The sequence below is a fragment of the Plecotus auritus genome (genome assembly GCF_963455305.1).
Source record: "Plecotus auritus genome assembly, chromosome: 12".
NCBI classification, from domain to species: Eukaryota; Metazoa; Chordata; class Mammalia; order Chiroptera; family Vespertilionidae; genus Plecotus; species Plecotus auritus.
Genome location: NC_137778.1, coordinates 9410388 through 9427301, shown reverse-complemented (window position 1 = coordinate 9427301; position 16914 = coordinate 9410388). Strand labels below are relative to the sequence as shown.

The following is a 16914-nucleotide window of genomic DNA, read 5'->3' as shown; positions in this document are numbered from 1 at the left end:
GAGAGAAACATTAATGTAAGAGAAACACATCAATTGGTTGCCTCCTGCATGAGCCCCAACCAGGGCCCAGGCCAGGGAGCAGCCTGCAATTTTTATTAAATATTTTTTTAGCTAGGCATTATCTCCAGGTGAGAGATTTTCAGCCTGTCTTGAGATGCCTTCCTTTTTCCCTTTGGGTTTTTGGAAACAGTATTTTCCAAAAGTAGATAAAAATTGTGCTTATTTACCAGCATCCCTGTAAAGTAGGGAAATAATGGAAACTCCTTAACATCATCTTAATTTTATATAGTAGGTTTTCTTCAGTGTTCCTCAGATACCAGAGATCTATATTCACTTAGGTTTTGATCTAATAACTTAAATGTCTTACTCCTTCCCCTTATAGTGAAGACTCAGAAGAAAAAGATGTGAAGACTAAGAAGGATGATTCTCACTCAGCAGGTAATAAACAGTATTTCTTTTTATGTACTTATTTAGTGGACATTTTAGTAAGTGGTTTTATAGTAATGCCTGGCATTGTAAATATTGGCATTACAAAGATGCTTTCGTCTTTGAAGAGCTCATAGTGATTTTCAATCCAGGTGGCATATTACCTGTGAAGGTTTGGGCGGGGGCGGGCGGGGGGGGGGGGGGGAGGCAGGCGGGGAGTTTGATCCTTATAGCATCCTCTGCTCGCAGAATAAAACCACACTTGACCACATGCATTTATTTTCTTTTAGGCTTTGTGGTTTCTGGCAAATATTCTCCTAATCAGAGCTAGTTTGCATTGGCTTTTCTAGGTAGTTGTCAAACACAACTCTTAGATCAGTGCATCATAATTTTGATATTGCAGAGGACAGTGAGGATGAAAAGGAAGATCATAAAAATGTGCGCCAGCAACGGCAGGCAGCCTCTAAAGCAGCTTCTAAACAGAGAGAGATGCTCTTGGAAGATGTGGGCAGTGAAGAAGAACAGGAAGAAGAGGACGAGGCACAGTTCCAGGAGAGTGCGTAACGTTGGCTTGTTGCTTTGGTCATGGTTTGCAGTATGTGATCTTGATTATTTTGGCGTTTTGCGGGGGATGCTAGATGTTACAAACAGTTCCTTAAATTACTAACTGTTAGAAGAGATGATGGTCTTGACATCTTTTGATTTTGTAAAGGTTCAAAGATTCTCATGACTGCTGTTCATCGTTTGTATTCAAATATTTAATAAACAATTGCTAGAATAATAGTTCCATGGCAGGTGTTGTGATTAAGATTTGCATTTTGGCCTGGTGGAGAAGGGTGTAGACCTCCTCCCCTGACAAAAAGTGTTAATAACAGAATTGAGATGTTTCACAGGTTACTCAGATGAATAGTTTTCTTGTTTCATTTATTCATAGTTGGACCAAACACACTTAAGTTGATTCCGTTTCATTTCTCTGGTCTCACCGATCTTTATGGGAATGATATAATTGCCAAAAGTTCTGGATGGCTTCAGTTTTCATTCAGATTAAGTTTTATCCCTTCCTGTTTCCACCTACTCTTCAAGTCAGTCATGTAACCCTCATGTATGTGCTAACCCCATTTTACAGGTGGGGCCAGTGACAACTCCAACCAAACTGGTAGTGTAGCTGTAAATAGAATCCAAGAGTGTTTGACTCCCAGATCCCATCCTCCACTCATTCTTAGCGTTCTCTCCCTTTGTTCACTTGGAAGGATATATACATTAAGTTGGACGTTGAAATTCTTCTTTCCTCTCAGAAGATTCCGGCAGCGATGAAGATTTTCTAATGGAAGACGATGATGATAGTGACTATGGCAGTTCAAAAAAGAAAAACAAAAAGATGGTTAAGAAGTCCAAACCTGAGAGAAAAGAAAAGAAAATGCCCAAACCCAGGCTAAAGGCTACAGGTGAGGTCTGCAGAATTAAATTATTGCTTTGAAAAATTTCATGAACTAATAAACTTTCTCTACAGAAATTCTTCATTAGGGCTTGACATTGGCCACATAGTTAATTAAGAATAAATGAATTCTGAAAGAATTCTGTTTTCTACACCTAGAAGTGTCACTTATTTATTAACTAGAGGCCCGGTGCACAAAATTCGTGCACGGGGAGTGTATCCCTCAGCCCAGCCTGCACCCTCTCCAATCTGGGACCCCTCGAGGGATGTCCGACTGCCCGTTTAGGCCCGATCCCACTAGGATCGGGCCTAAATGGACAGTCGGACATCCCTCTCACAATCCAGGACTGCTGGCTCCCAACTGCTCGCCTGCCAGACTGATCACCCTGATTGCCCCTAACCGCTTCTGCCTGCCAGCCTGATCACCCCCTAACCACTCCCCTGCCAGACTGATTGATGCCTAACTGCTCCCCTGCCAGCCTGTTTGCCCCTAACTGCCCTCCCCTGGAGGCCTGGTCCCCCCTAACTGCTCTCCCCTGCAGGCCTGGGTCCCCCCCAACTGCCCTTCCCTGCAGGCCCGGTCGCCCCCAACTTCCCTCCTCTGCCGGCCTGGTCACCCCTAACTGCCCTCCCTTGCAGGCCTGGTCTCTCCCAACTGCTCTCTCCTGCTGGCCTGATCGCCCATAACTGCCCTCCCTTGCAGACCTGGTCCCTCCCAACTGCCCTCCCCTGCTGGCCATCTTGTGGTGGCCATCTTGTATCCACATGGGGGCATCCATCTTTGACCACGTAGGGGCAGCCATGTTATGTGTTGGAGTGATGGTCAATCTGCATATTACTCTTTTATTAGATAGGATAAGGACTCCAGACTATCCAAGAGTCTGGTGGCTTAGCCCTGTTCTTTATAATTTTATTTATATATATATATATATTTGTTTTTTTTAATTGATTTCAGAGAGTAAGGAAGAGGGAGAGAAACATCAATGATGAGAGAGAATCATTGATCTGCTGCTTCCTGCATGCCTCCCACTGGGGACTGAGCCCACAACCTGGGGCTTGAACCATGACCTCCTGCTCAACCACTAAGGCATGCCGGCTGGACTGAGCCCTGTTCTTTAACAATGGCTGAACATAAGCAAGATTTGGGAATGACCTATATGTGTCAGGCACAGTGTTAGAAATACTGCATCAACATAGCTATCACTGCCCTTTTCCCCACCAGTATCCCAACTCCAGCAGTTAGTAAAGACTTGAAATTATGGAAATGTACATCTATAGTAATTCATTTAAGTTCTGTGTTTTGATCCTACACCATCCTCTGCTCGAAGAATAAAACCACACTTGACCACATATTTTCCTCTAGGCCTTGCAATTTCTGGCAAATGTTCTAATCAGAGTTAGTTTGTCATTAAACCAGAAAGCTAAACTTGCTTTTTTTTTTTTTTTTTTACTTATATTTTGTTGAGAATATGAATATGAGCTTTTGTTTTGTTTTCTAATGTTACTGTTTTTTAATCCTCATCCGAGGACATGCTTAGAGAAAGGGGGGAATATCGAGAGAGAAACCCTGATCGGTTGCCTTCCACCTGCTTCCTGACCAGGAATCGAACTAGCAATCCTTCAATGCATGGGACAACACTGAACCAACTAAGCCACTCCAGCCAGGCTAGATTTACTTTTATTTTTTTATTCTGGCTAATGGAACTGGTGATATTTAAACCTTTTACTCATCACTTCTTACTGTTGGGATTCCTGGAAGTGTCAAAAGTTATTTGATAGCTTCAGTTTCTACTCAGGTTATCATAGTCTTTCTTCTTAGCCCACTTTTTAAACATAAACACCATTTAGTTCACAAGCCACTAAGGATGATATATAGCAAGCATGTCAAACTTAAAGGCTAACACAGGCCAAATAAACAAGGTTTAAGTGTATGTGGGCCGCAAAAAAACAAAAAGCTTCAATTTTCTTAGAAATGTAGCTTTATTTTGATAGAGACATGCTGAATACAAAGGGCTGAAATAAATGAGTAATTAACATAAATTAATAGAACATTTTAATAAAAATTAATATTTTTTTCTTGAACATTAACTTACCAGACAATGAATAACTGCACAAATTAATAAGGGTCGCGCAAATCTATTTTTCTTGTTCTCCGAAAGCGAAATATTTCCTATTGCGCACACCAAACAAGTCAGTTGAAGACAAATGACATGGCAGTCGGCTGCTAAAATATTCGCTGCTGGTATTAGTGGAGAGAAATGGCACGCCTGTGCGTAAGGCATGTAAGGAAAATCAATGCGACACGATTATAGTAATCATTAGCGAATGTGGTAGTTCATTATTAATTATGTATAACAGGATATTGTAAAAATTAAGTTACGGAATTTTTATTAAAACATTTCTTACATACCGTTATATTGGCTGGGCTGCAAAAATATTTGTTGTGAGCCCCGTGAGTTTGACATGCTTGATGTACAGTATCCTGTCTATTATAAGCATTACTGCTAACATAACATTACAGTGCGGGTAAAAGTGTTGGAAACCAGTAAGTTGGGAGTGTTGTCTTTATAGATTTTATTCTTGTAGATTGTCTTATTTTAGCTAGTTTTTATTAAAGATGTTTTCTTCCCTTCCCAAAATTGGTGTTTTTCTTCTCTCAGTGACGCCAAGTCCTGTGAAAGGCAAAGGGAAAGTGGGTCGCCCCACAGCTTCAAAGGTATCAAAGGAAAAGACTCCTTCTCCCAAAGAAGACGACGAGGAGCCGGAAAGCCCTCCAGAGAAGAAAGCCTCTGCCAGCCCTCCGCCCGAGAAGTCTGGGGATGAAGGGTCCGAAGATGAAGCCCAATCAGGGGAGGATTAAAAGTGATGATGGTTTGGGAGAGATTTTATTTAAAAAAAGAAAAGGAAAAAAAAAAAGGAAAAAAGGGGGCAAAAAAAGAAAACTACATAAGATAGAACATGGTTTTGGCTATGGCTTTGACTCATGGGCTTTCAGTGCTTTTTTCCCTTTTGTTGAAAATAACTCTCTTTTTTTAAACATTTTTTTTTTTTTTTAAGAAAATCTTTGTATGTTTAATTTACCTTTTTGTCTATTGGTCTTTTCTTTGCTACCACCCTCTTCTCCCTTTTTCAATGAAAGCCATGTCAAATTAATCACTGGATTGACTGCTTCATCTTTTTATTTTTAAAGGATGGTATACCACAGTTGTAAAGCAATAAGATTTGAGATGAACACTATGGAAATGTTGCTTTTTGCTAAACAGTAGCAGGTTGAACAGTAATCAAAAAACAGAAGGATTTTAGTTAAAAATGATTGCTTCTTTCTCTAATTGGACTTTAAAAAAAAATCAGTTGTCATCTAATACAAGTTTATTTTTTACCTTGCGAGGCAGGGCAGGGAGTGGGTAACCTGACCTTGTTTGAGAGTGTGGGTTTTTTTAAATTTCATCACTTGTTATCTCAAAGAGATTCAGAGCCAGTGATCCTTTTATTCTACTATGTCTTTAAGGAATTAAAAAAAGAAAAGGAAAACACAAGGAGCGCCAAAACTTAAATCACGCTTAATTTCCTAGTTTACTCTCTGATGGTTCATGTTTTAAAATATATATGTATCCTGTTTCTTGGATAAATTTTTACCAAGGGTAAAAAAAAAGAAACCTAGAATTTAAATGGCAAGATCTATATATCATAGTGGATTTCTTCTCAAACTGACAATGTTTAGGCTATAAGCAAATAAACTACCGGTTAATGTGAAACTTGCTCACAAAGACTTGAGATTTTTTTTTCCTTTATGAGAACAGAGAATTGAAATTCTTTTATGCCATAAATGTGTGTGCATTCAGATTCCATGAACTGTGCTGTTTTTATTTGGGGATAGAACTTTTCTTTTTCATACACCTATCTTCCCATTTCTTCATAGAACCATGGTATGAAGTGCATCTCTTGGCTTCCTGCTACCATGTAGGATGCCACTGCAGACCCACCCCCAGTGCCTACCAGCCCTGCTGGAGGACATGATTTCTTCTGGCTCTGTCTTCACCTACTTCACATCCTGTGTTTGATGGGAGTGTGTTAAATGGTGCTCCCACATGTTTAATTTGCTCTTTTTCTTTTTACTGGTGTGTCTGCTTACTGCTCCTGTTGCTTGTTTGGAGTGTAAGGGGTTCCGCAGGGCTAGAGAAAGCATGCATTCAGGAGACCTACGTGCGGTTAACAGACTTGACATGCCTTATGAAAGCAGTCAGGAGATAGACCTGTGCGTTCCATCCTCCACATCCTGATACCATGAGCTTCTGGAAGCAAGGGTTAGGGGCCTTAGTGTGCTACGAAGTTGAAAAATTAGTGAAATTTAACCTCTGCCTTTTTATCTAGATTTGCTTCCTCAATATTTTACATAATGCAATTTTCTTTTAATTACAGCATATTTTACTCTCGGACAACATAGCTTTCTTACTGATGTTCCTAGAACAAAAGGTTATTTAAGGAATAGTTTTACTCTGATTATTAAGACACTTTAAGAACTATTCTTTGTGATTTAAAAAAACAACACCTAGTGACAGTCGCTTCGCTGTTGCACTGTGTGTTAATGAATTTGAAGATTTTAGTACTTGGCCAAAAATGCAAAGCTTGACTATAAGTAGCAGTTGGATTGTTATCTAAAGGTTATTCTGTTTGCTTTAGTGGGTTTGTTTAGGTACCCAATTTTAACAAGGTGTGTGTTCTTCTAGCAAGAGACCTCTCAGTGTTTCCACCATGCACTTCTATATATAGGGGTTTATAACTTTGTCTTACATTCCTAGTAACATTTGGGCTTTTCTTAGATTATGTTTTGTGAAAATCAGTGGTGGGAAAGGGGGTCTTTTAAAACTTTAGCCTCGGTATTTTATGTAACACAGTCTCTTTAATATATCTGCACTAACATCTATGTGATACAGGCACATATTTTAGAGGTAATTTGTCTTCTAAGTTCCTTGTGTGCATTTGGTTGGGCTTTTTGTTTGCAATCCCTTTTTTAAAAATTAATTCATGAGATTGAAAAACATTTATATTTCTAATAGACTGGACAAAAGGATCTGTGTCCCCAAGTGAGACAGGCTCTGAATGACCTTTGTTTTCTCCACTTTTTATTGATTTTAAACACTCTAGTCTTCCCTTCAAATCATGCATGCAAATAGGAGAGTAGCTGTGGTGTCTGAACTGGAAACCGGTGCTCAATAGTCAGGCTTGATGTGATGTCAGGCTGGGTTACAAGCTATAAACTGATAGTGGCTGGCCATTGGCACCACCCTTGACTAATCTCCCTCTTTTTCCCTGGCGTGCCTATGGTGAGATGGCAATAGCTTTCATGGCCTTGTTTGCAGTGCTCAGGAAGTGGGACGTTAACCTCGAAGGTGCTTGTTTGTGCTAACGGAATTCTCTGTGTTAGCTCTGTTAGGTTTACCTCTGAAACATGGATTTCGGCAGCTGTGCTGACTGACACTACATTCTAATTCTTAAGATTTTTTTTCTAGACTTCTCACCACACACACACACACACACACACACACACACACACACACACACAACTTGACATGGGTAGTTTACATATTAAGTCTATCTGTAATTTGCTGCTGCTTTTAGCCCTCCCCACCTTAGATTGGAATCAATGGAGTAGACCCAAAGGATACATTTTAATTTTAGTAATGGTAGATTTGTCCTGCTTTCCACAAACCTGCCTTTCATATCTCCGCTCCCTATTGAGTCCATAAAGGAAAGTTAATGGGTGTGTCCTCCTTTAGGGAGGTAATGAGTGGAAGTCTTTTTATCTCGCATAGGAGTTGTTTTCCCATAAAGGAGGTTTAATGTCTGTTCTTTTCCAGAGTAACTGTTTGCCCCAGGTTGAATCCTCATTTCAATACTTACTCTTGGTACTGGTTCAAATAGCATTTTCTTAAAGGTAACTAATCAAGAGGAGTTGGAAGTTCTAATCCAGTAAGGTTTTTGACACTCTTGTGAATATGTGGTCAGCTAAACTGAACTTGACATCTTTTTCCCCCAAACATTTCTTTTTTTAACCATGACCATTCAGGTAACAAGTGAATTTGAGAGTACTGGTTGGAGAAAGGGAATAGTTCTTTAAAGAAACCAGTTTAGAAGATGCTTTGAGAGTGTTAGGCAAGGGCAGAAGTTAACACCTGGAGCGACGGGGAAAGCTTTATGAAAGGCCATGAGGCCGTTGTCACTGTTGTGAAGAAGGGGAATTCGAATGGTTCTGTGCCCGCTTCACCTGTGGCTGCACTGAGAAGCAGAAACGTCACCTCAGGAGTTTGCAAAGGGAGAGCCTGGGCTCCGGGCTCCATGGCCCTCAGGCGTAGATACTGAAGCAGACAAGTAACACGCTTCATGCCAAGGGATAGAGAAAAGCTAAAAATCTGGTTGCTCTTGAGGTTAGAAAATTGTCCTTTTCTCTGTGCTTGGCACTGGGTTTATTTGGAAAGGAGTTAGTTTATTTGAATATTGGGACATCAAGCTATCTACAGCCAAATTTCAATCTGCAAACCATTTTCCCTTGGTCTTGGGATAAACGATATAAAATGACTCTTTTTGAATCCCAAATCCCTAAGTCACACTTTTTTTTTTTTTTTTCAAAGCCTAGTTCACAAAATTCACAGTGGTGCTGACTGTGTATTAACCACTATTGACAAAAGTCCCCTAAACCTGCCTGTTGCCATGCCAACGGAGTGACTGAACTGATGACATCTGTTGGAGCATGCTTTGTGTGGATGGTGAAATGCCACCATTGTGCATACACTTTGTACATCAGGGTTGAAGGGGGGGTTTTCTAGACTTTTGGGGGGGAGGGTAAAATTGTTTTTTGTTTTTGTTTTTTGATGGGGAGTGGGTATAGTACTTAGCTTACCCCTAAATAACATGTATAAAAACCCCTGAAGTATTGTGTGGGTGTGTGTGTGAGTGTGTGTATATGTCTGGCAATTAAACCTTTGTCTTCTGGAAATTAGTGAATTCTTTTTTTCCTCCAGAAGTATTTGTTACAAGATTTGTAAATAAGAGCTCTACTTAGTTTGTTTACCATGACCATGTTGCAGCAAACCTTAAATACCTAATTCCTGTAAGATTTAGGAAAGACTTGAAGACTTGTCAGGTTAAGCAGCAGCCACGTTCTCAGTAATTGTTTGCCTTGATTCATCTTTCAGATTTCATTTTGCCAGCTCTAAAATTCCCAGTCTTCCTTAATTTTAGTCCTTAATCTTTTACGTTCTGAGCAGGAAGGGTAAAAGAGGAACATGCGTAAATGTGTTTAATTTTAAGTCCATGGGCTGAAACCGGGGCATCCCTTTCTTAATACTGCAATGTTGCTAGATATGTGATCAGACACCAGAGGGTTGGGCGTTCTTGCAATACCTTAACAGTGCTGAAATCTGCAGCATGGTACTAAGGAAATTCAAGTTTGAATGTAACCACTTTATTTAAAAGTTGTTTTTTTTTTTTTAATTTAAATGAAATGGGGTTGAAATGAACGTGATTTTGTTCGTGAATTATAGAAGCAACATACATTGGTAGACGTGTGATGGTCTTTTGTGATACTTAATTTTTACATATCCCAGTCTCTATGTACCTGCATAGACAAAAAACAAACTCTTGCTTTCTTTATGGAAGGGTTTCCAGGACTGCGTGTCTGCTCCTGAGCTCTGTTTTAAGTATGTGTATCCTTTGCTTGTATTTTGTATTAAAAAATAAGAAAAAACCCTTTATTGTTGAGCATGTTGGCATTGTCCCCTTTACTTTTTTTTTTTTTTTCTTTTGGGGACATGAAGCAAGTTATTCTTTTTCTGTATCTTTTTTTCTTTTGTAAACTTTGTTTTGTTTAAAAATGGCTTTATAAAAGGGCTTTTATAACCCAGATATGTGCTCTGTGTACTTCTTGGAATACTCACACAAATACACTGACAGCTGATCGCCTGGGCCTGTCAGCTCCCAGTCCAGCCTGTTGGGGAAAACCTGCTTCCCGAATGAATTCTTTAAGCTCTAACAGTGGCCATCACTCTTGTTGGTAACGAGAAAAGCATGTCTTGTCTCAAGTCACAAAGTTACAAAGTGTGGAGGGCAAAATTCTTAATTTAGGATAATTATACTCAACAAAACAAACATTTGCATTCAATTTTAAGTACCCATAGAAACTTCATTATATTGCAATTTTAGAATAAAATACTACTTAGGTGGTGAATATGGTTGGGTCCTATTTAGAATTGGGCTGATATTGTAGCTATTTGGGTTTTATTCTTTTCAGCCTTGCCCCTTAGTTACATTCTTGCCTTGTCATGCAAATATTTAATTAACATATAAACTAAGCTTAACTTTGAAATTTAATGTTTTTTGCATGCTTTTGTCCCTCTGGCTAATTTCTTATAGAATTATTTGTCCCAGGTGAAAGTTGACTTTGGAAGAATGTAACCAGACACTCATAAATGTGTGGGTGTTTTATGATTAACATACCAGATTTCTGTGTCGGTACAATGCTGAAGAAATGCAATCTGGTGTAAAGGATTTCAGAACCCAGGGGACAAACAGGTTTGGTAAAACACGTTTGGAGCTCCCTTGACTCTTATTCGTGAGCATTAGTATACAGTAATTTAAGACTGGCTGTACAGTGCTTTATAATTCATAAAGTGCAATTTACATATTACCTCAGTCAGTTTTCCCAACAACTGTGAGACTGACCAGATGTTGTTCCTCCAATTTTGTTGGTTGGGGGTAAAAAACTGGTTCAGGTAGGATGTGCTTTGATGTGGCAGGTGTGGCCCAAGGGTTTGAATCAGGTCGTTAGTTTTGTGTGCTTGAAGTTGTCACAGCTCCCATTATCTTGTATAAATGGGTCCCTTGAACCTTCTTTCTAATAACCTTTTGAGCAATTTGCTGTCCTTCAGCATCTCTTGAGTAACATGTTTGAACCAGCCTAATGACTTACATCAAAGACATTGGGGAAAATTCTTTTCAGTGAGATAAAAATTCTCATTAAATTCTTAAATTTACTTGAAAATTCCTGTGGTCCCTAGATAGGAAGCTTCAATTTGTTTAAAGCTTTTATTTTCGGATGTCTTAATATAGTGACTATACAGGAAATCTTATTTATACAGCCCTTATCCTCTGCCAGTAGAGGGCAGTGTTTGCCCTCCGTATACTTACCTAGTGAACCTGCTGCTCACCCCATCTCATTTTTAGATACCTTCCCCTGGGCTCAGTGTCCACTGTATCCTACTTGGGCACCCTACTTGGGTTGCAGGGGTCCTCAAACTTTTTAAACAGGGGGCCAGTTCACTGTCCCTCAGAACGTTGGAGGGCCGAACTATAGTTTAAAAAAAAAACAAACTATGAACAAATTCCTATGCGCACTGCGGGCCCAGGACGAGTCGGCTGCTAAGCAGGACAGGCAGCGGCACCCGGCGGGCCGGATAAATGTCCTCGGCGGGCCGCATGTGGCCCGCGGGCCATAGTTTGAGGACGCCTGGAGCGGTTCTGTGCTCAGTGTGCCCACTCAACATCCTAGTGCAGTGGTCGGCAAACCACAGCTCGCGAGCCACATGCGCTCTTTGGCCCCTTGAGTGTGGCTCTTCCACAAAATACCACGTGCGGGCGCGCATGTACAGTGCGATTGAAGGAGTACCCTAATTAAGTTAATTAATAACAATGTACCTACCTATATAGTTTAAGTTTAAAAAATTTGGCTCTCAAAAGAAATTTCAATCGTTGTACTGTTGATATTTGGCTCTGTTGACTAATGAGTTTGCCGACCACTGTCCTAGTGTATGCAGCAGCAATATTTTCTGGATTTTAAGTGCAAAATAGGATCTTGTGGTTCATGCACATCTGTCTGCTTATGTTCTCTTTATACTCCCAAATCCTACGTGGATAACATCCCAAAACTAAGATACACATATGTTGATATTTCAAAATGTAGCTGTAAATTCTTGGCCTTAGTTTGAAACAGGTGTTGCCTTTTGAAATTGCCTTCCAGCTCAAAAAGCCTTGTCTCTTGCACAAGCAGCACTGATACATGTTCACATACAGTGAATACCGAGACTTGTTTTCAAGGTAACGTGGTAGCTTGTATTCCTTTATCTTGATGGCATACTTCCCTTTCCCTCGATACCTTGACAGAATGGACAGGTACCCATTTGACAAGTTTTGGCTGGGCCACCACCAGGAGAAATAATTATTTGCAGGTGTGCCCCCTGTTTCAATATTAAAGTCCTGGACAAATATTGTGAAATAAATGCTGTGCTAATTTGGGGTCAGAGAGTGAGAGGGTGCAGCCAGAATTTCCATCTTAGTAAAGCAAATAATTACTTAAAAACATGATAACAAAATGTTGGAAGTAATAGTTTGCTTTGATTTAGGTCTAAGCTGGCGTCCAGAAATGAGTTATTTAAAAATGTACAGAATAAGAAGACCAAGGAAGATTATACACACATAAACCTAAACTATTGTAATGTTTTAGCTATTAAGTGGAATATATATATATGTATGTACACACACGTCCTTTTAGAACATATGGGACCACATCCTTGGCTAACATGGAATGTAACATGTCTAATAGATACACTCTTCCACTTTGGGTACGAACAAGAATATGTACTCTATGTGTCTTGACTACAAGAGATTAGGGTGGATGGGTTAGGTAAGGCTCTGAAGGAGGTAGTCATTTGGAACAAGAAAAATGATGGCCTAAATTTAAGGATAACTACCAGTTTGGTAACTCTGATTGGTTATGTATTAAATGATTCTCACTGCCCTACCAGTGTAACTCAGTGGTTGAGTGTCAACCCGTGAATCAAGAAGTTACCAATTCGGCCCTAACCGGTTTGGCTCAGTGGATAGAGCGTTGGCCTGGGGACTCAAGGGTCCCAGGTTCGATTCCGGTCAAGGGCACGTACCTTGGTTGCGGGCACATCCCCTGTAGGGAGTGTGCAGGAGGCAGCTGATCGATGTTCCTCTCTCATCGATGTTTCTAACTCTCTATCCCTCTCCCTTCCTCTCTGTAAAATATCAATAAAATATATTTAATAATAAAAAAAAATAAGTTACCAGTTCGATTCCCAGTCAGGGCACATGCCCAGGTTGTGGGCCTAATCCCCAGTATGGGGCGTGCAGGAAGCAGCCAGTCGATATTTCTTTTTCATAGATGTTCCCATCTATCCCTCTCCCTTGCTCTCTCTAAAAAAAGTCAATAAAAGACCTAACCCCCGTGGTCGGCAAACTGCGGCTCGCGAGCCACAGGCAGCTCTTTGGCCCCTTGAATGTGGCTCTTCCACAAAATACCATGGCCTGGGCGAGTCTATTTTGAAGAAGTGGCATTAGGAACAAGTTTAAGTTTAAAAAAATTGGCTCTCAAAAGAAATTTCAATTGTTGTACTGTTGATATTTGGCTCTGTTGACTAATGAGTTTGCCGACCACTGCCTCTAACTGGTTTGGCTCAGTGGGTAGAGCGTCGGCCCTGTGGACTGAAGGGTCCCAGGTTCTATTTCATGTACCTTGGTTGCAGGCACATTTCCAGTGGGGAGTGTGCAAGAGGCAGCTGATTGATATTTCTCTCTCACCGATGTTTCTAACTCCATCCCTCTCCCTTCCTCTCTGTAAAAAATCAATAAAATATATTTTTTAAATTAAAAAACATTGTTTAAAAGATGTAAAACAAAATTTTAAAAACGATTCTCACCAACAATAAACTGAATGTATAGTCATAATTAATATAAAATAGATTGTGAGCCCTAACAGGTTTGGCTCAGTGGATAGAGCGTAGGCCTGGGGACTCAAGGGTCCAAGGTTCCATTCCCCTCAAGGGCACGTACCTTGGTTGCGGGCACATCCCAGTAGGGGGCGTGCAGGAGGCAGCTGATCGATGTTTCTCATTGATGTTTCTAACTATCCCTCTCCCTTCCTCTCTGTAAAAATCAATAAAATATATATTTTTAAAAGTAAATAAATAAAATAGATTGTGAAACACTTGACTTTACCCAAGAAAGTGTGCAGAGACAGTGACATACACTGGATCCTCACTTGTGACTGTAAATTGTTCTCTAGTACACTAATTTAGCCTATGGATAAAATACTAAGCATTTTTAAAATACAGCTTTACTGTCTGGCTGGTGGTTCAGTGGTTGAGCATTGACCATGAACCAGGAGGTTGAGGTTCAGTTCCCAGTTAGGGCATATACCCAACTTGTGGGCTTGATCCCCAGTATGGGGTGCAGGAGACAGCCAATTGATGATTCTCTCTCATCACTGATGTTTCTCTCCCCCCTTCCTCTCTGAAATCAATAAAAATAAATTTAAAAAAATATATGGGCTTCTAAAGTATAATGTTATAACAAAGCTCTTTTATAGATACTAAGTGTCTTTAGGAGTCACAAGAACTCATTGATATTTAGATCTTGGAACATAATCTGGGGCTTCAGTAATCCTAACTTCATAGCTAATGCATGCCACATCTCAGTTACTCCACGCTCCCCGTTGAGTCTTTTCCTCCTGCCTCTGACCTAATTTAACACTATCTCTCTTTCCTCCTCCTCCTCTCTCTCCCTTGTGAACAAATAGTTTCATGAGGTTAGTGTTTTTGAGGCAAATATATTGTTCATACATGAACCAGGTAGTCCTAGAAGTGGTTGGGGAACCAGCTGTCCTACAGAGAGGCCTCACACCTGTTGGCCCAAGTACAAGGTAAATAGCATTTCTTGGTAAAGTGGGAACAATGCAGGGCTATTCCAGCGCTCCATTGTAGGGAAGGGCTGCTGTGACTTCAGGTAGACAGGATGTACACAGCAGCAGTGAAAGAGAGTGGTTGTTGTCCTGGACCCTGCACAATGGGCCAGTCTTGGGCTAATACAGCAAAGCATTCTTCCCTTCCTCCTGCATTTCTCTCATTCCCTTCCCACACCCTCCAGGGAAGCAATAAGACCTAGTATTTGTCTCTTGGGTCACTCACTGTTCTTTGGAAGTCCACACCAGTGAGCAGCCACTGGGAGCCGGATGCCCGCTCAGGGAGGTTTAAGTGTAAGTGGGGACACACTACTCGTGCCAGACAGTGGAAATGGGCGTGCCTAGCACATGTGTTGCTTCTAGAGTTCATCTCGGAATCTGCCAGCTGTATTTATTGACAGTGAAGATCACGGGGCCTGTGTAGCATGAAGAGTTTCGTCCTACTCCCCAAGAGGAAAAACAGTGTAAATGGAGTGTGGATCTGAGATACCACCATTTCTGGGATACTTTTATGGCTTAAGGAACTAAAGCAGGAAATATTTAAAACTGGATTATCCCAGGAAATGTATGCGACAAGTGTAAGACGTCCAGCAGGTGTTTAGCAGCAGCATTGCGCACTACAGCCGCCGCGGGTTATTCCATGGAAACCCCACTCGCCTCTCCTCATCGCGTGACCTGCTTTGGCTGAGCTCTGGTGGATGAAGCGGGTCCGTTTACGGGGTGGTCTTGGGCTCTGGCACCCGCCTCGCCATCTCCCCCCTCCTCTCGCCCGGTTCTCCTTTTTATGTACTGAGAATGAGAAGCAGCTGGTTATCCCCCGCGTCAAAGGGGCAGAGTGAGTGAGGCTGTGTGCACCTAACGCCCAGGAGAGAAGCTCTGCACTGAGGTGCCGCTGGCACTGCAGGCCCACTGGCCTCAACCACAGCCGCAGTGGCCCCGGGGCAGGGTCCATGCCTGCGCAAGCACCGCTCCCGCGGACTGAAATCTCTTTCGCTTGGTCTCTGAAGCACAAATGAGTTAGTTATTAGTAAGAGCACTCTTGCAAAAGGGTAAACTTTAACCAGCCACGATTTAGGGTGGCTTTCGAGGAGAGGGGAGAGTAGCAGTAACTCCCAGGTCACCTGCACTAGTAAAGGGGGTCTTTGAATAGTGTAACTGCACAGGACTGATTGGGGTTTGACTATTCAGCTTCTCATGGGAAAATATATTTTCATCCAATGGTTACAAACAGTATTCCTAGTTATGGGACATACGTTTCAAATGAAGGACACTCATTGGGACAACAAAACTGATGGGAAGTACGTGTCAGGGGCACATTTCTTGGTATATGAAATCATTGTATTTTTGTGTCTTGGGTCTTTTAAATTTAACAGCAGAAAGGAAGCCACGAAACTATCAATTGGAGCCCTCATCAGGGACAGAACCCAGGGGCTCAACTGAAACGTCTGGCTGGTGCCAGGCCACCGCCTGTGTTCTCTGGGCACTGGAGCTCCCCTGGACACGTGTAGGGGCTCCTGTCAGGAGACCCTGTTACAGACAAACAGCGTCGTGGCAACTGCACCCCAGGGACGAGCTACAGATGGATGCCTCCTCCCCCACAAATTCTCTTCAGTCTTTAGGGAAGAAAGACCCAATTTCAGCAGATAGTGAGGAGGCCTTTTTTTAAAAAGTTTGATTTATGTAAGTTGAGCAATGGCCAGACTATCTAAATACGGAAATTCTGGTCAGGAGCCTGTTATCTTGTAATCCCTCTTCCGTCTGATCTTAAGAACATCCTTGTGCTTCTTGTAAGATAAGATAACTCCCAGGAGGCGAAAGTCCCTCTTGTCATGTAATCTCCCTTAAGGAGATAAAACTGGTCCTGTGTCTGTAGTAAAATTTTCACTTTCTCAACCCAATTACCATCAGTTCTGTTAATGTGCATGACACATGCTTCCCCTTCATTAAACATTTCAGATAAGTGTCTGCATTTGAGGTCGTGAGAACTGGTTTTTTGTTCTCTCTTAAGAGTGTGGTATTAAAAGAAAACAGCTTAAAAACTAGGGTAGTCAGAATGCTAGCTGGTTTGCACACAGGCAGGTTCTCATGCGAAAGCATCCAATGGTGAAGGACCAACAGGAGGAATAGGATAAGGGGGGCCCTTTCTCTGCTCATTTGACAGGCCATCAGTTCTGTCATATGTCCATCACACTTTCAAAAGAGATTGATTTGGGGGGTGTTTTTTTTTTCTGTTTTTTTTTTTTAATTGGAAGAATATTCCTTTAATAATATTTGTTCAAACATAGTTGTTATAGAACAT

At 41.2% G+C, this 16914-nt stretch overlaps 1 protein-coding gene across 2 annotated transcripts in view; it reads left to right on the top strand.

Annotated features, from left to right (window-relative positions):
• The window catches only part of NUCKS1 (nuclear casein kinase and cyclin dependent kinase substrate 1), a 32561-nt gene extending 22800 nt beyond the window's left edge, over positions 1-9761 (top strand). The window contains exons 4-7 of one of the 2 annotated variants that reach the window (XM_080648768.1): positions 383-438; positions 830-982; positions 1722-1871; positions 4522-9761. In XM_080648768.1, coding sequence (XP_080504894.1) covers positions 383-438; positions 830-982; positions 1722-1871; positions 4522-4721 — 559 coding nt within the window. In that variant the 3' untranslated portion in view covers positions 4722-9761. The remainder of the gene's footprint in view (positions 1-382; positions 439-829; positions 983-1721; positions 1872-4521) is intronic. The other variant, XM_080648769.1, reaches the window with a different exon arrangement.
• Positions 9762-16914: the final 7153 nt, after the last annotated feature.